This window comes from Salmo salar, chromosome 07 (assembly GCF_965601325.2).
Source record: "Salmo salar chromosome 07, fSalSal1, whole genome shotgun sequence".
In the NCBI taxonomy this organism is placed as follows: Eukaryota; Metazoa; Chordata; class Actinopteri; order Salmoniformes; family Salmonidae; genus Salmo; species Salmo salar.
This window is the reverse complement of record NC_138297.1, coordinates 55,457,960-55,481,034: the sequence shown is the minus strand read 5'-3', so window position 1 is coordinate 55,481,034 and position 23,075 is coordinate 55,457,960. Positions and strand designations below refer to the sequence as shown.

General features: G+C 46.1%; 1 protein-coding gene across 3 annotated transcripts in view; it reads right to left on the bottom strand.

Moving 5' to 3' along the window:
• Positions 1-23,075, bottom strand: part of anks1b (ankyrin repeat and sterile alpha motif domain containing 1B) — a 332,396-nt gene that overhangs the window by 62,677 nt on the left and 246,644 nt on the right. For all 3 annotated transcript variants that reach the window (XM_082977782.1, XM_082977781.1, XM_082977783.1), the window contains exons 19-20: positions 6,597-6,695; positions 5,012-5,164 (exon numbers count right to left, since the gene is read on the bottom strand). In XM_082977782.1, coding sequence (XP_082833908.1) covers positions 5,012-5,164; positions 6,597-6,695 — 252 coding nt within the window. The remainder of the gene's footprint in view (positions 1-5,011; positions 5,165-6,596; positions 6,696-23,075) is intronic.

The following is a 23,075-nucleotide window of genomic DNA, read 5'->3' as shown; positions in this document are numbered from 1 at the left end:
CCAGAGACAGAGTCCAGCTGCACTCCTCCTATACTCATTATAGGGCTTCTCTCTGTCACCAAACACACACACGTCGTTCCCATCCTCTTTCCTGTCCCCAGTGTCAGTGTGACGCAGTGGAAACCCCCTAACCCAAATGTAATGGTACTGTCATTTGTATACAGTAATCAGGCGAGGGAAGCAGGAGTCATGCTCTCAATGATTGGTAGTGAGGAACCACACACTCGCGCGCACACACACACACACACACACACACCTGGAGTCACACGCTCAAGTGCTAATGAAGCAATGTGTTTTAATTAATAATAGTGTGAACGGGAGTCCCACATCTGACAGAGATGAACTATTGCACTGAAATTAACTCACAAATGCAGGGGTGTACATACGCACACACACATACAAATGCAGGGGAGTGTACATACACACACACACACACACACACACACACACACACACACACACACACACACACACACACACACACACACACACACACACACACACACACACAAATGCAGGGGAGTGTACATACACACACACACAGTTTTGTGCAGAAGTGAATATCTTTGCGGGTCTCTTCTCTACCCTCCTGTGGCTCTAACTCAAACTACACCCTCCTCTCAATCCTCTACAGCCATTTCCTCTCCCCATCCCTCTCCTCCATCTGAACAGTATACTAACATCCACCTTCTGTAATACGTTTCACCTCCACATTTGTTTTCAGATCAGAGAGGAGAGGAGAGAGGAAAGGAGATGAGGAAAGGAGACTACTGAGATGCATTCCACCCCCAGAAGAGAGAGAGTCGACAAGGAAAGCAGGCCACTGAGAGACTACTGAGAGACCCTGGACAAACAGTGCTCCACATCGCCCTGGACAAACAGTGTTCCACATCGCCCTGGACAAACAGTGCTCCACATCGCCCTGGACAAACAGTGTTCCACATCGCCCTGGACAAACAGTGCTCCACATCGCCCTGGACAAACAGTGCTCCACATCGCCCTGGACAAACAGTGCTCCACATCGCCCTGGACAAACAGTGTTCCACATCGCCCTGGACAAACAGTGCTCCACATCGCCCTGGACAAACAGTGTTCCACATCGCCCTGGACAAACAGTGCTCCACATCGCCCTGGACAAACAGTGCTCCACATCGCCCTGGACAAACAGTGCTCCACATCGCCCTGGACAAACAGTGTTCCACATCGCCCTGGACAAACAGTGTTCCACATCGCCCTGGACAAACAGTGTTCCACACCGCCCTGGACAAATAGTGTTACACATCGCCCTGGACAAACAGTGTTACACATCGCCCTGGACAAACCGTGTTACACATCGCCCTGGACAAACCGTGTTCCACATCGCCCTGGACAAACAGTGTTCCACATCGCCCTGGACAAACAGTGTTACACATCGCCCTGGACAAACAGTGTTACACATCGCCCTGGACAAACAGTGTTACACATCGCCCTGGACAAACAGTGTTACACATCGCCCTGGACAAACAGTGTTACACATCGCCCTGGACAAACAGTGCTCCACATCGCCCTGGACAAACAGTGTTCCACATCGCCCTGGACAAACAGTGTTCCACATCGCCCTGGACAAACCGTGTTACACATCGCCCTGGACAAACAGTGTTCCACATCGCCCTGGACAAACAGTGCTCCACATCGCCCTGGACAAACAGTGCTCCACATCGCCCTGGACAAACAGTGTTACACATCGCCCTGGACAAACAGTGTTACACATCGCCCTGGACAAACCGTGTTACACATCGCCCTGGACAAACCGTGTTACACATCGCCCTGGACAAACAGTGTTACACATCGCCCTGGACAAACAGTGTTCCACATCTCCCTGGACAAACAGTGTTACACATCGCCCTGGACAAACAGTGTTACACATCGCCCTGGACAAACAGTGTTACACATCGCCCTGGACAAACAGTGTGGGTGGTTTCCCCGGTGTTGTGAGACATTGCCTCCCAAGTGCTTATATAACTCTCTCTCTCTATCTCTCTCTACACCTTTCTCTACCCCCTCCAGTGGATCAGTCATCCCTTCATACCGCACCGGAGGAGAGAAAACACGCCATCCTCCTCTCTTCTCACAGAAACCAGCAGGCACTCGATTTAATCAACTCTGATCACTAAATACAGGAGGTGTGTGTGTGTGTGTGTGTTAGCGTACAGTACATGTGTGTGTCTGACAATTTACATCAATTCACAGAAAGCTCTTACATATAGTAGCATATCTCTGAACAGATGAACTAGGCTGCTATTACAGTTCAGCAGAGTACAATAAGTACTAGGAAGAGAGTGGCTCGAACGTTTCCCCAACCAACCCACCAACCCTGTAACCAACCCACCAACCCTGTAACCAACCAACCCACCAACCCTGTAACCTGCCCACCAACCCTGTAACCCACCCACCAACCCTGTTACAAACACACTCACCCTGTAACCAACCCACCAACCTTGTAACCAACCAATCCACCCTGTAACCCACCAACCAACCCACCAACCCTGTTACCAACCCTGTAACCCACCCACCAACCCTGTTACAAACCCACTCACCCTGTAACCAACCCACCAACCTTGTAACCAACCAATCCACCCTGTAACCCATCAACCAACCCACCAACCCTGTTACCAACCCTGTAACCCACCCACCAACCCTGTTACAAACCCACTCACCCTGTAACCAACCCACCAACCTTGTAACCAACCAATCCACCCTGTAACCCACCAACCAACCCACCAACCCTGTTACCAACCCACCAATCCAACAACCCTGTTACCAACCTACCAACCCTGTAACCAACCAACCCACCAGCCCTGCAAACAACCCACTAACCAACCCACCAACCCTGTAGCCAACCCACCAACCCTGTAACCAACCCACCAACCCTGTAACCCACCAACCCTGTAACCCACCAACCAAACCTGTTACCAACCAACCAATCCACCTACCCTGTAACCAACCAACCCACCAGCCCTGCAAACAACCCACTAACCAACCCACCAACCCTGTAAACCACCAACCCTGTAAACCACCAACCCTGTAACCCACCAACCCTGTAACCAACCCACTAACACTGTAACCAACCCACCAACCCTGTAACCCACCAACCCTGTAACCAACCCACTAACACTGTAACCAACCCACCAACCCTGTAACCCACCAACCCTGTAACCAACCCACTAACACTGTAACCAACCCACTAACCCTGTAACCCACCAACCCTGTAACCAACCCACTAACACTGTAACCAACCCACCAACCCTGTAAACCACCAACCCTGTAACCAACCCACCAACCCTGTAACCAACCCACTAACCCTGTAACCAACCCATCCACCCTGTAACCCACCAACCAACCCTGTTACCAACCCACCAATCCACCAACCCTGTAACCAACCTACCAACCCTGTAACCAACCAACCCACCAGCCCTGCAAACAACCCACCAAACCTGTAACCAACCCACCAACCCTGTAACCATCCCATCCACCCTGTAACCCACCAACTAACCCACCAAACCAGTTACCAACCCACCAACCCTGTAACAACCCACCAACCCTGTAACCAACCCATCCACCCTGTAACCCACCAACCAACCCTGTTAACAACCCACCAATCCACCAACCCTGTTACCAACCCACCAACCCTGTAACCAACCCTGTAACCAACCAACCCACCAGCCCTGCAAACAACCCACTAACCAACCCACCAACCCTGTAACCCACCAACCCTGTAACCCACCAACCAACCCTGTTAACAACCCACCAATCCACCAAACCAGTTACCAACCCACCAACCCTGTAACCAACCAACCAACCAACCCTGTTAACAACCCACCAATCCACCAAACCAGTTACCAACCCACCAACCCTGTAACCAACCAACCCACCAGCCCTGCAAACAACCCACTAACCAACCCACCAACCCTGTAACCCACCAACCCTGTAACCCACCAACCAACCCTGTTAACAACCCACCAATCCACCAACCCTGTTACCAACCCACCAACCCTGTAACCAACCCTGTAACCAACCAACCCACCAGCCCTGCAAACAACCCACTAACCAACCCACCAACCCTGTAACCCACCAACCCTGTAACCCACCAACGCTGTAACCAACCCTGTAACCCACCCACCCTGTAACCAACCCTGTAACCAACCCACCAACCAACCCATCCACCCTGTAACCCACCAACCAACCCACCAACCCTGTAACCAACCCACCAACCCTGTAACCAACCCACCAACCCTGTAACCAACCCACCATCCCTGTAACCAATCAACCAACCCACCAACCAACCCACCAACCCTGTAACCAACCCACCATCCCTGTAACCAATCAACCAACCCACTAACCAACCCACCAACCCTGTAACCAATCCGCCAACCAACCAACCAACCAACCAACCAACCAACCAACCAACCCACCAACCCTGTAACCAATCCACCAACCCTGCAACCCACCAACCCTGCAACCCACCAACCAACCAACCCACCAACCAACCAACCCACCAACCAACCAACCCACCAACCCTGTAACCAATCCACCAACCCGGCAACCCACCAACCCTGCAACCCACCAACCAACCAACCCACCAACCAACCAACCCACCAACCAACCAACCCACCAACCCTGTAACCAATCCACCAACCCGGCAACCCACCAACCCTGCAACCAACCCACCAACCCTGCAACCCACAACCAAGCGGTGTGTTCCAACGATCCAAAGATGACAAAATCTGTCAGGGGGACCATGTGACCTCCACCTGTGCTCCCCGTGTCATCTTCTATCTGTTCTGTGGACTAAAGATAGATCCTAATAAACAAACTAGAAAATGAACATTTACTGACAGTAATGTGTGTGCTTGCTTCTACTGTCTTCTTCAGTCAGTATTTCTATAGTAGCGCATGGGGAATAACAGCAGTGTGTTTTCAGCAAGCACATTAAAAAAGAGCAATAACCAGCAATAACCAGTAATAGACTCACATTGATGAGTTCTATCTCCCAGATCTTCTTGACCAGTTCCATGGAGGTGTATCCGTTGATGAGGAAGGACTTAGTGTAGTCTCCCAGCTCCAAAGACTCCAGCCACTCAGCCACTGACGTGGGGTTGTTACCGTCATAGCCGATAGGACGCACCTGGAGGGGGAAGGAGGAGGGGACAGACTGTTACTAGATGATATGAAGAGCAATGATACAGGACACTCAAACTAGGCAGGGGGGCAGAGAGGGAGGCAGGGAGGGAGGAAAGGAGGGAGGGGGGCAGAGAGGGAGACAGGGAAGGAGGAAAGGAAGGAGGCAGGGAGGCAGGAAAGGAGGGAGGGGGGCAAAGAGGGAGGCAGGGAGGGAGGGGGGCAGAGAAGGAGGCAGGGAGGGAAGAATGCAGGGAGGCAGGGAGGGAGGAAAGGAGGGAGGGGAGCAGAGAGGGAGACAGGGAGGGAGGGGGGCAGAGAGGGAGACAGGGAGTGAGGAAAGGAGCTAGGCAGAGAGTGAGGGAAGGAGGGAGCAGAGAGGGAAGGAGAGACCGTCAATAAATTACAGATATATAGATGACATACTAACTAGAGTACACCATCAAAGGCTCAAACTGGACGAAGACAGATGGAGGGAGGGAGGGGAAGCATAGCCTGTGCTGCATGTAAAATGATGACTTAAATACAGAAATTGAATATAAGATTCTGAATTGCATATCAACCCTTAGCACCCAAGGACATGATAAGCATTATAGAGAAGATCCCACCTAGCCATTCAGAGGGAGAGGCAGGGCTAGTTCCATACTGCTTACAGAATAGCTATCTAAATCCTTCAGATCAACAAGGGGTGTAGGGGCTAAAGGTTTATTTAGGATTAGGCAAATGCATCTTATTCTTCCCTATATTTACTTGGTATGGTGTGATGGCCTATGTGACGTGAGAATATATTTCACAGTAAGTGTGTCTCAGCACTTTCTTTTGCAATTCTTTTGCAACACGACTTCAGAGGAGACGAGCATTCTGCTTTTTCTCATAGAAGAGGATATATCTGAAGTAATAAGGACTCGGGATCCAACTTTGAAGAAGAGTTGGGACTTTGGAGTGAGCACATCGTATGACATTTTCCTAAGATTTGCATCCTTCTTTCCACAAGGTGAGGGAGAAGAGAGATGATTTCCCTGTAGTTTGAAAACTTTGCAGGGATCAGAGAAGGAAAGTGCTGACTGAGATTACATTTAAGAAGATTGGTTACCCAGAGTCCCTCCCTCCCTCCCTCCCTCCCTCATTTAATTGACATCTCTCACTTAGTTGGCTATATTGGTTGTGTGTGTGACTGCACAAGGGAAGTTTCAACCATTTTGAATGTTATATCGTTTTTAGAGCGATGTTCTATTGGCGAATAACTCAGATACACATGAAAACATGAAATGACCCCAGGATTAGATAGAACGTCGCTCAGAGATGCACAAATACAATATACAATATTTCATTTATACTGGTGAAGAGTTCATCTTCTGATGTTATCCCCTCCACAGAATCCTAATGATGCTAGATCATTTTTACTGCAGTACACGCAAACGCACACACACAGTACTGACCCTGGGCAGTAGGCGTATGGCCTGTAGCAGCCTCTGTCTGTGGGCTGAGTTGAGGATCCCGATCTCCAGCAGGTCCTGGTCCTCCACCACGTTACTGCCCTGCATGGGGAACATACACATGACATCATCAGTCCATTGATCAATGACATCATCATGCAGAGACCTCTGTTCACTACTCCACCCATCCCAATGCCTTGTTGTGAGGGGTATCTTGCATAAATGGCTACCAATAATGTAACTAGTTTCTTAGTTATTTGCAATGAAGTATTTACACTGTAGTTTATGTAATGCACCCCCTACCCAGCACGCACGCAACCTAGATTTATTTTCCCTTTTGTTCTTTAACTATTTGCACATTATTACAACACTCCATATAAACATAATGGCATTTTTTGGTTTTTCACTTTTGTTTATTATACATTTCATATGTAAACATATGTTTCCCATGCTAATAAAGCCCCTTAAATTGAAATGTAATTGACCGAGTGAGTGAGTGAGTGAGTGAGTGAGTGAGTGAGTGAGTGAGTGAGTGAGTGAGTGAGTGAGTGAGTGAGTGAGTGAGTGAGTGAGTGAGTGAGTGAGTCAGTTTCGGCTCAATTTGCTTTCGGCTCAATTTGGCATGAGGGCCTGCTATACAAATTGATGGAAATTGGTGTTGGGGGAAAAACACACAGCATTATAAAATCCATGTACACAAACAACAAGTGTGCGGTTAAAATTGGCAAAAAACACACATTTCTCTAAAAAGGGCCGGGGGGTGAGACAAATCAAATACAATTTTATTTCTCTAATGCGCCGAATACAACAAGTGTAGACCTCACAGTGAAATGCTTACTTACAAGCCCTTAACCAACTATGCAGAATTTTTTTTTTAAATAAATAAAAGTAACAAATAATTAAAGAGCAGCAGTAAAATAACAATAGCGAGGCTATATACAGGGGGGTACCGGTACAGAGTCAATGTGCGGGGGCACTGGTTAGTCGAGGTAAAATGTATATGTAGGTGACTATGGATAGATAATAACAGAGAATAGCAGCAGCATAAAGGGGGGGGGGGGGGGGGGGCAATGCAAATAGTCTGAGTAGCCATTTGATTAGCTGTTCCGGAGTCTTATGGCTTGGGGGTAGAAGCTGTTTAGAAGCCTCTTGAACCTAGACTTGGCGCTCCGGTATCGCTTGCCGTGCAGTAGCAGAGAGAACAGTCTATGACTAGGGTGGCTGGAGTCTTTGACAATTTTATGGCCTTGTAGAGGTCCTGGATGGCAGGAAGCTTGGCCCCAGTGATGTACTGGGCCGTACGCACTACCCTCTGCAGTCGGAGGCCGAGTAGTTGCCATACCAGGCAGTGATGCAACCCGTCAGGATGCTCTCGATGGTGCAGCTGTAGAACCTTTTGAGGATATGAGGACCCATGCCAAATCTTTTCAGTCTCCTGAGAGGGAATAGGTTTTGCCGTGCCCTCTTCACAACTGTCTTGGTGTGCTTGGACCATGTTAGTTTGTGATGTGGACACCAAGGAACTTGAAGCTCTCAACCTGCTCCACTACAGCCCTGTTGATGAGAATGGGGGCGTGCTCGGTCTTCCTTTTCCTGTAGTCCACAATCATCTCCTTTGTCTTGATCACATTGAGGGAGAGGTTGCTGTCCTGGCACCACACGGCCAGGTCTCTGACCTCCTCCTTAAAACCTGTTAAGGTATAGGGGGCAGTATTTTCACTTTTGGATGAAAAGCGTGCCCAGAGTAAACTGCCTAATACTCGGGCCCAGAGTCAAATATTTGCATATTATTAGTAGATTTGGATAGAAAACACTCTGAAGTTTCTAAAACTGTTTGAATTATGTCTGTGAGTATAACAGAACTCATATGGCAGGCAAAAACCTGAGAAAAATCCAACCAGGAAGTGGGAAATCTGACACTTGTAGTCTTTCAAACCATTGCCTATTGAAACTACAGTGTCTGTGATGTCATGTTGCACTTCCTAAGGCTTCCACTAGATGTCAACAGTCTTTAGAAAGTTGTTTGAGGGAATAACAGCCGGTTCAAGCAGTGGACTGTCTGAGGTCATGTAGTTACTTCATGTGCATTCACGCATGGCCAGCATTTTTTATTTTTCTTCTGTAATGAATACGCTATTGTCCAGTTGGAATATTATCGATTATTTATGTTAAAAACACCCTAAGGATTTATTGTAAACATTGTTTGACATGTTTCTACAAATGGTAATGGAACTTTTTAGCTTTTCGTCTATTGAATGGCGCTCCCGCATCGTGCCTTTGGAATAGTGTTCTGGACGCGCCAACAAAACGGAGGTATTTGGACATAAATGATGGACTTTATTGAACAAATGAACATTTCTTGTGGAAGTGGGAGTCCTGCGAGTGCATTCCGCCGAAGATCAGCAAAGGTAAGGAAAGATTTAGAACACTAATTTAGAGTTTTACTGATGCCATGACTTGGCGGGTAGCTGTATAGCTTGCATTGATGGTTGCTCTGTACTCAGAATATTAAACAATGTGCTTTTCGCTGAAAAGCTATTTTAAAATCTGACACAGCGGTTGCATTACGGAGTAGTATATCTATAATTCTTTAAATAATTGTTATATATTTTGTCAACGTTTATGATGAGTATTTCTGTAAATTAATGTGCACATTCACCGGAAGTTTTGGGAGGCAAAAATTTTCTGAACATCACGCGCCAATGTAAAATGCTGTTTTTGGATATAAATATGAACTTGATCGAACAAAACATACATGTATTGTGTAATATGATGTCCTATGAGTGTCATCTGATGAAGATTGTCAAAGGTTAGTGCTTAATTTTAGCTGTATTTCTGGTTTTTGTGACGCCTCTCCTTGCTAGGAAAATGGCTGTGTGGCTTTTCTTGTTTAGGTGGTGTGCTAACATAATCTAATGTTTTGCTTTCACTGTAAAGCCTTTTTGAAATCGGACAATGTGGTTGCATTAAGGAGAAGTGTATCTTTAAAATGGTGTAAAATAGTCGTATGTTTGAGAAATTTGAATTATTAGATTTTTTATGTTTTGTATTTCACGCCCTGCTATCCCATTGGCTGTTGGCTAGGGGTCCCGCTGGCAGAACGGGGTTCCGCTAGCGGAACGTCTGTCATCAACAGGTCTCGTCGTTGTCGGTGATCAGGCCTACTTCTGTTGCGTCATCAGCAAACTTAATGATGGTGTTGGAGTCATGTTTGGCAGTGCAGTCATGAGTGAACATGGAGTACAGGAGGGGACTAAGCACGCACCCGAGGGGCCTCCGTGTTGAGGATCAGCGTGGGTGCAGCCCGTCAGGAAGTCCAGGATCCAGTTGCAGAGGGACGTGTTTAGTCCCAGGGTCCTTAGCTTAGTGATGAGATTTGAGGGCACTATGGTGCTGAACGCTGAGCTGTAGTCAATGAATAGCATTCTCACATAGGTGTTCCTTTTGTCCAGGTGTGAAAAGGCAGTGTGGAATGCAATAGAGATTGAATCATCTGTGGATCTGTTGGGGCGGTATGCAAATTAGAGTGGGTCTAGGATTTCTGGGATGATGGTGTTGATGTGAGCCATGACCAGCCTTTCAAAGCACTTCATGGCTACAGACGTGAGTGCTATGGGTCGGTAGTCATTTAGGCAGGTTACCTTAGTGTTCTTGGGTACAGGCACTATGGTGGTCTGCTTGAAACATATTGGTATTACAGATTACAGAAAATGTCAGTGAAGACACTTGCCATTTGGTCTGCGCATTCTCGGAGTGCACGTCCTGGTAATCCGTCTGGCCCTGTGGCCTTGTGAATGTTGACCTGTTTTAAAGTCTTCCTCACATTGGCTGCGGAGAGTGTGATCACACAGTCGTCCGGAACAGCCGATGCTCTCATATGCATGTTTCAGTGTTACTTGCCTCGAAGCGAGGATAGAAGTAATTTAGCTTGTTTGGTAGACTCGTGTCACTGGGCAGCTCTTGGCGGTGCTTCCCTTGGTAATCTGTGATAGTTTTCAAGCCCTGCCACATGTGGTGGTTAATTTCTTTACTATCAAATAAGAAGAGACAAACTTATCACACAAGTCGGAGTTATACTTAAACTAAATCTTTAATAATAAGAGCTTTGCAATAGCAATGACTTGTCAACGTATAACTCTGACTTGTGTGATAAGTTTGTCTCTCCTTATTTGATAGTAAAGAAATTAACCACCACACGCATCCGACGAGTGTCAGAGCCGGTGTAGTACGATTCGATCTTAGTCTTGTATTGACGCTTTGCCTGTTTGATGGTTCGTCAGAGGGCATAGCGGGATTTCTTATAAGCTTCCGGGTTAGAGTCCCGCTCCTTGAAGCTGCAGCTCTACCCTTTAGCTCAGTGCGGATGTTGCCTGTAATGCATGGCTTCTGGTTGGGGTATTTACGTACAGTCACTGTTGGGACGACGTCTTCGATGCACTTATTGATGAAGCCAGTGACTGATGTGGTGTACTCCTCAATGCCATCGGAAGAATCCCGGACCATATTCCAGTCTGTGCTAGCAAAACAGTCCTGTAGCTTAGTATCTGCTTCATTTGACCACTTTTTTATTGAGCGAGTCACTGGTGCTTCCTGCTTTCATTTGAGCTTGTAAGCAGGAATCAGGAGGATAGAATTATGGTCTGATTTGCCAAATGGAGGGCGAGGGAGAGATTTGTACACGTCTCTGTCTGTGGAGTAAAGACGGTCTAGAGTTTTTTTTCTCCCTCTGGTCAAACATTTAACATGTTGGTAGAAATGAGGTAAAACAGATTTAAGTTTCCCTGTATTAATGTCCCCGGCCACTAGGAGCGCCGCCTCTGGATGAGCGTTTTCCTGTTTGCTTATGGCTGTATACAGCTCGCTGGGTGTGTTCTTAGTGCCAGCATCAGTTTGTGGTGGTAAATAGACAGCTACAAAGAATATAGATGAAAACTCTCTAGGTAGATAGTGTGGTCTACAGCTTATCATGAGATACTCAGGCGAGATACTCAGGCGAGCAAAACGTTGAGACTTCCTTAGATATCGTGCACCAGCTGTTGTTTACAAATATACATAGACCAACACCCCTTGTCTTATCATAGGCTGCTGTTGTATCCTGCCGATACAGTGTATAACCCACCAGCTGTATGTTATTTATGTCGTCGTTCAGCCACGACTCGGTGAAACATAAGATATTACAGTTTTGAATGTCCTGTTGGTAGGATATACGTGCTTGTAGTTCGTCAACTTAATTATCCAGCGATTGTACGTTGGCCAATAGTACCGATGGCAAATTGCAGATTAGCCACTCGTCGCCGGATCCTCACAAGGCACCCCGACCTTCTCCCGCGATACCTACGTCTCTTTCTCTGGTCAATGACGAGGATGAGGGCCTGTTCGGGTGTCTGGAGTAAATACCTCTCGTCCGACTCATTTAAGAAAAATGATTCGCCCAGCTCAAGGTGAGTCATCGCTGTTCTGATGTCCAGAAGCTCTTTTCGGTCATAAAGACAGTAGCAGCAACATTATGTATAAAATAAGTTATAAACAATGCAAAAAAACAAACAAAATAACACGGTTGGTTAAGAGCCCATGAAACAGCAGCCATCCCCTCCGGCGCTCTCTTCAAAAAGGGATGCAGCTAAATCCCCACCTCTTCAACATATATATCAACGAATTGGTGAGGGCACTAGAACAGTCTGCAGCACCTGGCCTCACCCTACTAGAATCTGAAGTCAAATGTCTACTGATGATCTGGTGCTTCAGCAGCACCTAGATCTTCTGCACCGATTCTGTCAGACCTGGGCCCTGACAGTAAATCTCAGTAAGACAAAAATAATGGTGTTCCAAAAAGGTCCTGTTGCCAGGACCACAAATACAATTTCCATCTAGACACCGTTGCCCTGGAGCACACAAAAAACTATACATACCTCAGCCTAAACATCAGCGCCACTGGTAACTTTCACAACGTTGTGACCTATCTGAGACCAGGCAAGAAGGAACATAAAAAGGAACATAACATTCAACATACCAATTAGGATCTGGCAAAAAATACTTGTTATAGAACACATTGCAAAAGCATTGCAAAAACACCAAATAATGCACGCAGAACAGAATTAGGCCGATACCCGCTAATTATCAAAATCCAGAAAAGAGACGTCAAATTCTACAACCACCAAAACGGAAGCTATTCCCAAACCATCCATAACAAAGCCATCACCTACAGATAAATAAACCTAAGCAAGCTGGTCCTGGGGCTCTGTTCAAAAACACAAACAGACCCCACAGAGCCCCAGGACAACAACACAATTAGACCAAACCAAATCATGAGAAAACTAAAAGATAAATACTTGACACATTTACCCCAAAACTGAGAAAACTAGAATGCTATTTGGCCCTAAACAGAGAGTACACAGTGGCAGAATACCTGACCACTGTGACAGACTCAAAATTAAGGAAATCTTTGACTATGTACAGACTCAGTGAGGATAGCCTTGCTATTGAGAAAGGCCGCCGTAGGCAGACCTAGCTTTCAAGAGAAGACAGGCTATGTGCACACTGCCCACAAAATGAGGTGGAAACTGAGCTGCACTTCCTAACCTGCTGCCAAATGTATGACCATATTAGAGACACATATTTCCTTCAGATTACACAGATCCACAAAGAAATCGAAAACAAATCCAATTTTTATAAACTCCCATATCTATTGGGTGAAATACCACCATGTGCAATCACAGCATCAACATTTGTGACCTGTTGCCACAAGAAAAGGGCAACCAGTGAAGAACAAACACCATTGTAAATACAACCTATATTTATGTTTATTTATTTTCTCTTTTGTACTTTAACTATTTGCACATCATTACAACACTGTATATAGACATAATTACATTTACATTACATTTAAGTCAATTAGCAGACGCTCTTATCCAGAGCGACTTACAAATTGGTGCATTCACCTTATGATATCCAGTGGAACAACCACTTTACAATAGTGCATCTAAATCTTTTAAGGGGGGGGTTAGAAGGATTACTTTATCCTATCCCAGGTATTCCTTGAAGAGGTGGGGTTTCAGGTGTCTCCGGAAGGTGGTGATTGACGCCGCTGTCCTGGCGTCGTGAGGGAGCTTGTTCCACCATTGGGGTGCCAGAGCAGCGAACAGTTTTGACTGGGCTGAGCGGGAACTGTGCTTCCTCAGAGGTAGGGGGGCCAGCAGGCCAGAGGTGGATGAACGCAGTGCCCTTGTTGGGTGTAGGGCCTGATCAGAGCCATAATATGACAAATGTCTTTATTTTTTTGGTACTTTTGTAAGTGTAATGTTTACTGTCACTTTTGTATTGTTTATAATCTATTTCACTTGCTTTGGCAATTTAAACATCTGTTTCCCATGCCAATAAAGGCCCTTATATTGAAATTGACAGAGACGGAGACAGAGACAGAGACAGAGACAAAGAAAGAGTGAATAAAGGACAGAGGAGAGAGGGAGAGAGAAAGACAAAGAAAGAGTGAACAAAGGACAGAGAGGGAGAGAAAGACAGAAAGAGAGAGCATTTGAGAGAGCGAGAGAATCAGACAAAGAAAGAAAGAAAGAGTGAACAAAGGACAGAGGGAGAGAAAGACAGAAAGAGAGAGTGTTTGAGAGATCAAGAGAGAGTTAGAGGAAGAAACAGAGAGCGAGAAACAGAGGCACCAGAGAGGTGAGGTGCTGGGGGTTGTCTCTCTCTCTGTGGAGCCCCAGCCTCAGGCTGTACTAAAGCCCAGACACAGATCACACCTGGTAGGGGGACTGAACTTGTCACTCATCCACATCTCATTCATCCCCTCTTAATCTCCCTCTCTCTTGGCCTGGCTAGACAATAACACAGATAGCTATCGATCTGAAGCACTGTCATCCTCAACGTGAACCTCTAACCTGCTGCTCTCTACAGACCAAGAGCCATGGGCTTATGTTGTATTTATGTACTGTATGGGGTGGTACATTAGGGTAACGTGATGCTATTGTATTATATTAGAGGACATAAGTTGCAATATCTTAGGGTATGAATACAGTAGTATTGAATTTACTAGCCAAAGTGTTGCACTACATGGGAATAGAGGGCCATTTGAGACACACACAGTCTCCTCCAGTGCCCTTGTTCGATAGACCACTCAGGCTGATTAAGAGAGCCCAGAACACCCAGCATCTGTTACAGTTCCCGCCCTATACAGCCAGACCAGAGTAATGGCACCCGGAGCCGGGGCAGAGACGGATGGCTGGGGCTTCAAAGACATGACTAATCGCTCGCCGCTGGTCTCTGACAGGGGGAGATAGAGAGGCTGAGGGTGTTTGTCTTGTTCCGTCTGCCCTTCTTTTCTATTCATAGAATCTCTCTCTCTCTCTTTCCCTCCCTCTCTCTCACACACACACACACACACACTATGACTGCGTTTAGACAGGCAGCCAAATTCGGATATTTTTGTCACTAATTGGTCTTTTGACCAATCACAGTCCATTTCAGAGCTCATCCGATTGTTCAAAAGACCAATTAGTGTAAGCAAATCTGAATTGGGCTGCCTGTGTACACGGACCCTATGTAATCACTTCATCTGATCTCTGCTCTGGGGTTACATGACATTTTCAACTTTGACCCCTGAACTAATGATGACATTAGTGGGGTAGGTAGAGGTTTCCCGTAACAACCCCTAACCAGGGATGATATTATTTTCACAGCTTCATGACAGTAAAGGTTAGGATTGGGATAGGTTCAACTTCTACCATGACCTACACCATCATTGGCTGCATCTCAATGGTTATAAATAGCTTTCTTTTCTCATATCCTTCCCTTCACGACCATTGATTGCAAAGGGCTTGACAAATTACAGCAATGTGTTGAAAACCTATCTGGTCCTATCTAGGAAATGAGACAAGGAAAGGAGAAGAGGAAAGAAAGCTGTTAGGCTAAGGGTATAGTAGCACCATGTATAGAATAAACATAACTTCTGGTAGAGAAAGTCTTTAAAGATGTTTGTTCTATACACATTTTCTATAACATTCCATTTCTATAACCTCGCGAAACTGCACAATTCAATGCTGTGATACCTGTTCAACACCACACACTGCTGTTCATGCTCCCAGATTATTTTGATGTACCTGTTCAACACCACACACTGCCGCTCATGCTCCCAGATTATTTTGATGTACCTGTTCAACACCACACACTGCCGCTCATGCTCCCAGATTATTTTGATGTACCTGTTCAACACCACACACTGCCGCTCATGCTCCCAGATTATTTTGATGTACCTGTTCAACACCACACACTGCCGCTCATGCTCCCAGATTATTTTGATGTACCTGTTCAACACCACACACTGCCGCCCATGCTCCCAGATTATTTTTATGTACCTGTTCAACACCACACACTGCCGCCCATGCTCCCAGATTATTTTGATGTACCTGTTCAACACCACACACTGCCGCTCATGCTCCCAGATTATTTTGATGTACCTGTTCAACACCACACACTGCCGCTCATGCTCCCAGATTATTTTGATGTACCTGTTCAACACCACACACTGCCGCTCATGCTCCCAGATTATTTTGATGTACCTGTTCAACACCACACACTGCCGCTCATGCTCCCAGATTATTTTGATGTACCTGTTCAACACCACACACTGCCGCTCATGCTCCCAGATTATTTTGATGTACCTGTTCAACACCACACACTGCCGCTCATGCTCCCAGATTATTTTGATGTACCTGTTCAACACCACACACTGCCGCTCATGCTCCCAGATTATTTCGATGTACCTGTTCAACACCACACACTGCCGCTCATGCTCCCAGATTATTTCGATGTACCTGTTCAACACCACACACTGCCGCCCATGCTCCCAGATTATTTTTATGTACCTGTTCAACACCACACACTGCCGCCCATGCTCCCAGATTATTTTGATGTACCTGTTCAACACCACACACTGCCGCTCATGCTCCCAGATTATTTTGATGTACTTGTTCAACACCACACACTGCCGCTCATGCTCCCAGATTATTTTGATGTACCTGTTCAACACCACACACTGCTGTTCATGCTCCCAGATTATTTTGATGTACCTGTTCAACACCACACACTGCTGCTCATGCTCCCAGATTATTTTGAGGTACTTGTTCAACATACCATGAAATATTGCAATATCTGTGTGTTAATTTAATATAACAAATAATAATACACTTTACCCAAGTAAGTGCTTTTCATTAACAGCAAACATCTCCGCTGTGTCAATTCAACTGAACTGTTGATGGGTCTATTATCAAGACCATAGTAGTGCTTTCACACAATGCTTTGGGATCGGCTTTCCCTTAAAAAGGCAGAAATTAAAATTCATACAGCCCAGGGTTTACATGCCACAGCGATAGAGGGAAGACATTTATATTCTGTAACGGTACTGAAATCCATTATCGAGACCAACAGGCGCTCAATGACTAGCTAGTACAAATCACTCAATCTGTGTCAATCTCTCTCTCTCTCCCTCTCTCCCTCCCTCCATGGGAAACATATGTTAACATTGTCAAAGCAAGTGAAATAGACAATAAACAAAAGAGAAATATGACGTTGTTGCCGGTGATGTCTGGTGAGGACCTGCCTGAAAACAGGTCTACAAGCCCTCAGTCCAGCCTCTCTCAGCCTATTGCGGACAGTCTGAGCACTGATGGAGGGATTGTGCGTTCCTGGTGTAAATCCGGCAGTTGTTGTTGCCATCCTGTACCTGTCCCGCAGGTGTGATGTTCGGATGTACCGATCCTGTGCAGGTGTGGTTACACGTGGTCTGTCACTGCGAGGACGATCAGCTGTCCATCCTGTCTCTCTGTAGCGCTGTCTTAGGCGTCTCACAGTACAGACATTGCAATTTATTGCCCTGGCCACATCTGCAGTCCTCATGCCTCCTTGCAGCATGCCTAAGGCACGTTCACGCAGATGAGCAGGATCCTGGGCATCTTTCTTTTGGTGTTTTTCAGAGTCAGTAGAAATGCCTCTTTAGTGTCCTAAGTTTTCATAACTGTGACCTTAATTGCCTACCGTCTGTAAGCTGTTAGTGTCTTAACGACCTTTCTCCAGGTGCATGTTCATTAATTGTTTATGGTTCATTGAACAAGCATGGGAAACAGTGTTTAAACCCTTCACAATGAAGATCTGTGAAGTTATTTGGATTTTTACGAATTCTCTTTGAAAGAACAGAGCCCCAGGACCAGCTTTCTTAGGGGACTCTTCACTAGGTTAATCTCTCTATAGGTGATGGCTTTGTAATGGAAAGTTTGGGAATCGCTTCCTTATAGGTGGTTGTAGAATTTAACGGCTCTTTACTGGATTTTGATAATTAGCGGGTATCGGCCTAATTCTGCTATAGTGCATGCATTATTTGGTGTTTTACGTTGTATAAGGAGGATATTTTTGCAGAGTTCTGCATGCACTCTCTCTATCTCCTCTGGTGAACAGAGTTGGGGGCAAAAGGCTTAATACAGAGGACTCCACAAGGAGAATGTGCTAATTTATTTACTACATACTAATTATTGCATACGCACCTACACACACACGTACCCACCCACACACTCACACCCACACACACCCACCTGCATTATCTAGTGGTGTGTCTATACCGGGAGTGAAATATGTCTCCATTTAAGCCCCCTCATAATGACCCCTTAATGTAAATACAGAAGTCATCTTCACCCATCTCCATGAGGACAGGCACCTCCCCCCTCGCCCTATCCGTACATCAATCAGACCAACAGCTGTCCTTTACTGGCTGGTTAAGGTGACAGACCATGCCCCCTCACAGGCCCTCTATTGTGGACAGAGAAAGAAGCTGAGTTCTCAAGGTAACAACAACAATCACCAAAGCTTGAGTAAAGTAGGGAGTGTGTGTGTGTGTGTGTGTGTGTGTGTGTGTGTGTGTGTGTGTGTGTGTGTGTGTGTGTGTGTGTGTGTGTGTGTGTGTGTGTGTGTGTGTGTGTATTGTTATGCGCATGAGTGTAATGTATGTGTGTGTGTGTGTACATGTCTCTGTTTGCCTGTTGACCCCAGTAGGCTTTACTGCAGTGGTAGTGAGCAGAGTTAGGGTCAAATTCATTTAGGCTCTAGTCAATTCCATCACATGAACTTGATGTGCAACTGTAATGGGAAAAGCGGCCTCTCCGTAGCATAGCTGTTGTTCCCATTTCAGTTTGCTGTCAATTTCACCTCCTGAATAGAGTGGTGCTAAAAAATGATTTTTTTAAATGGCCACCATCAATTTCCAGCGTTTTCTTTCTCAGGCTAATGGAAACCAAATCAATGATTTATCTCCCCGTCGACCAACATCTCATGAATATGAAATGATGTGTACCACGTCGAGGTTTCCTAGTTGAAGGAAGAAGCTCAAACCGTTTCCCTCGCCACTCGGCGGCTGAAACCTCAAAGAGAAAGAGAACATGAAAATACTTCCTAGCAAGTTAGTGCGGCGGAATGTTCCAGCATCAGGGAAAGCTAGAGAAATCGGAACTAACAATAGGGAAGTTTGAAGTAACCCTGGTACTTGAAAGAGACCGGGCAGAAGCTTCGGCGCAGCTTTATTCAATATTAATTATATCTAAAGGCATTTCAGAGCAGGGGAAGAGATCGCAGATTTATCAAATAAAGAAAAAAAGGGCCAGGCAAGGCGAGGATGAGAGAATTCCCCAGACTCTCAGAACTTCTGCCAGAGACCCTCAGCAGTTGTTGACTGGGAGCGAGCTGGACTAGTATAATACTAATAGGTAGGGAATGACAAGGATAGGATGGTATGTGTGGGTGATGGCATGTGGGTCATTCTTAAAATACGGTGGCATTTGGGCAAGGATATTTGGAAAACATGAACTTAATTTTCTCTATTTTAAAATGTGTATGTATTTGGGTACATCTTCCCATTCGAAATCAACTAACATGGTAGCTTAATGACTTTAAAACAATTGATACCATTATGATAACATTGTGCCACCAGTAGGAATAGTAACACCAATGATGGTAACACCAATGAGACATTTGAGATAAAGGAGGATTTTCTGAAATGGAGGCTTCGCATGCTCAAATCTATGGTCATCAAGCCTTTACAAACCATATACTGAAGTGATATGATTAATCATTTTGCCCACAATGTTATTTCCCTTCATTTGAATTGACTAACACCAAGTGACACTTTGTATTTAGACACACCCAGTATGGCACTGCTGTGGAAAGCGACCTTTTACGGGCTCCAGACCATTTCGGCTATTTTATGTTTCTTTTATGTTGATCTTAACTTCTTCTGTACATAATGTCTCCCCCTTAATTTCCTATGACTGAAAATGGCTTCTGGACATCGGCGATCACTTACCTCGATTTGGATGAAGAGTTCTACTTCAACAAGTCGGCAGCTCTAAACATTCTGCTTACTCCGGACTAGGCCCTAATCCCCAGGACACTAAAGAGGAACCGGCCGCAAAAAAAGAGGCAGGCGAGGCGGCCTCCTAACGAGATTACGTCGGCGAACATGCATTGTCTAGACAGGATGGCTTATGTAAGGCTAGGGGGAGGGGTGTGTCTCTTAACAGGAGCTGGTGCACAATCTCTAATGTTAAGGAAGTCTCAAGTTTTTGCTTGCCTGAGTTAGAATACCTCATAACTTGTAGACCATACTATTTACGAGAGTTTTCATCTCTATTTTTCGTAGTCGTCTATTTACCACTACAAACCGATGCTGGCACTAAGACTGCACTCAACGAGCTGTATAGGGCCCTAAGCAAACAAGAACATGTTCACCCAGAGGTGGCACAACTCGTGGCCGGTCATTTTAACGCAGGGAAACTGAAATCATTTTTACCAGCAAGTCACCTGTACTCCACACACAGAAAGGCATACAAGGCTCTCACTTGCCCTCCCTTTGGCAAATCTGACCATAACTCTATCCTCCTGATTCCTCCTTACAAGCAAAAACTGAGTGACATGCTAAATACAGAAGTGGTCCGATGTAGCCGATGCTAAGCTACAGGACTGTTTCACTAGCAGAGACTGGAATATGTTCAGGGATTCATCCGATAACACTGAGGAGTTTACCACATCAGTCACTGGCTTCATTAACAAGTGCATCGACCACGTTGTCTCCACAGTGACCATAGGTACATATCCCAACCAGAAGCCATGGATTACAGGCAACATCCGCACTGAGCTAAAGGCTAGAGCTGCTGCTTTCAAGGAGCGGGACACTAATCCAGACGCTTATAATTCATCTCGCTATGACCGCCGATGAGCCATCTAACAGGCAAAGCGTCAATACAGGACTAAGATCGAAACCTACTACGCCAGCTCTGACGCTTGTTGGACGTGGCAAACTATCACGGATTACAAAGGGAAACCAAGCCACAAGCTGCCCGGTGATGTTAGCCTACTAGATGAGCTAAATGCCTTCAATGCTCGCTTCGAGGCAAGAAACAATGAACCATACATGAGAACACCAGCTGTTCCATAGGACTGTGTGATCTCGCTCTCCATGTGAGTTCGATCATTAAACAGGTTAACATTCACAAGGCTGAGTGGCCAGATGAACTACATACTCAGAGCAGTTGGCAAGTGTCTTCACTGACATTTTCAACCTTTCCCTTACCATGCCTGTAATACCTACGTTTCAAGCAGACCACCATAGTCCCTGTGCCCAAGAACGCCAAGGTAACTTGTTCAAATTACTATTGCCCCTTAGCAATCACATCTGTAGGCATGAAATGCTTTGAAAGGCTGGTCATGGGTCACATCAACAACATCATGACAGACACCAGATGACAAAATCTTATTGCACGCCACACTGCCCTCGCCCACCTGGATAAGAGGAACACCAATGTGAGAATGTTGTTAATTGATTACAGCTCAGCGTTCAGCCCCATAGTGCCCTCCAAGCTCATCACTAAGCTCAGGACCCTGGGACTGAGAACCTCCCTCTGCAACTGGATCCTTGACTTCCTGACAGGCTGCCTCCAGATGGTGAGAGTAGGCAACAACACATGTGCATGCTGACCCTCAACACGGGGTGCGTGCTCAGTCCCCTCCTGTACTCCCTGTTGACCCACGACTGATTGGCCGCGCCTGACTCCAACACCATCATCAAGTTTACTGACGGCATGATGGTCGTAGACCTGATCACCTAACGACGATGAGACTGCCTATAAGGAGGAGGTTATTGACCTGGAAGTGTGGTGTTGATCATGGAATACGGGAAATGGAGGGCCGAGCACGCCCCAGTCCACATCGATGGGGCTGTAGTGGAGCGGATCGAGAGCTTCAAGATCCTCGGTGTCCACATCACTTAGAAATTAACTTGGTCCACACACACCAACACAATGCCTCTTTCCCCATAGGAGGCTGAAAAGATTTGGCATGGGCCTTCAGATCCTCAAAAAGTTATACAGCTGCACCATTGACAGCATCTTGACTTGCTGCATCACTGCTTCATATGGAAACTGCTTGGCATCTGACCGCAAGGTGCTATAGAGGGTAGTGCGAACAACCCAGTACATCACTGGGGCCGAGCTCCCTGCCATCCAGGACATCTATACCAGGCGGTGTCAGAGGAAGTCCCTAAAAAGACTCCAGCCACCAAAGTCATAGACTGTTTTCTCTGCTCTTGCACAGAAAGTGGTACTGATGCACTAAGTCAACAGGACCCAGAACAGCTTCTACCCCCAAGCCATTAGACTGATAAATAGCTACCTGGACTACCGAGAGAGAGAGAGAAATAGAGAGACAGAGAGAGAGAGAGGAGGAATATACCGATCTAGAGAGAGTGAGACCAAGGTAAAGAAAGAAAGAACATATTGAGTGGGGCTGGATGACCGAGAGAGACAATAAACATATTAAGAGATTAAGATGGTAGTGAGAGAGAGAGAGAGAGAGAGAGAGAGAGAGAGAGAGAGAGAGAGAGAGAGAGAGAGAGACAAAGGAGCTCAGTGATGGGACATGACCAATGGCCTGAGGTTAATTCTCATAAACTCATAATTACAGCAGCAGGTCAGTGGGGGTTATGTCAAAATTATAATAATTTAGATGGATGGTACACACACTACAAAGAGATCTAAACTGTCTGTACAGAACCTTGCATGGCTCAGCACACTGGTGTTGCAGTTACCAGGGAAACAGATGCAGGTCACAGTGAGCAGAGAGAGATGGTGGGAGGAGAAGGGCTACCCAACACTCGCAAAACCCTTTATTACACACACACACACACACACACACACACACACACACACACACACACACACACACCTATTCAGGCCCTTTGCTGCGGGACTCAAAATTGAGCTCAGGTGCATCCCGTTTCCATTGATCATCCTTGAGATGTTTCTACAACATGATTGGAGTCCACCTGTGGTAAATTCAGTTGATAGGACATGATTTGGAAAGGCACACACCTGTCTATATAAGGTCCCACAGTTGACAGGGCATGTCAGAGCAAAAACCAAGCCATGAGGTCGAAGG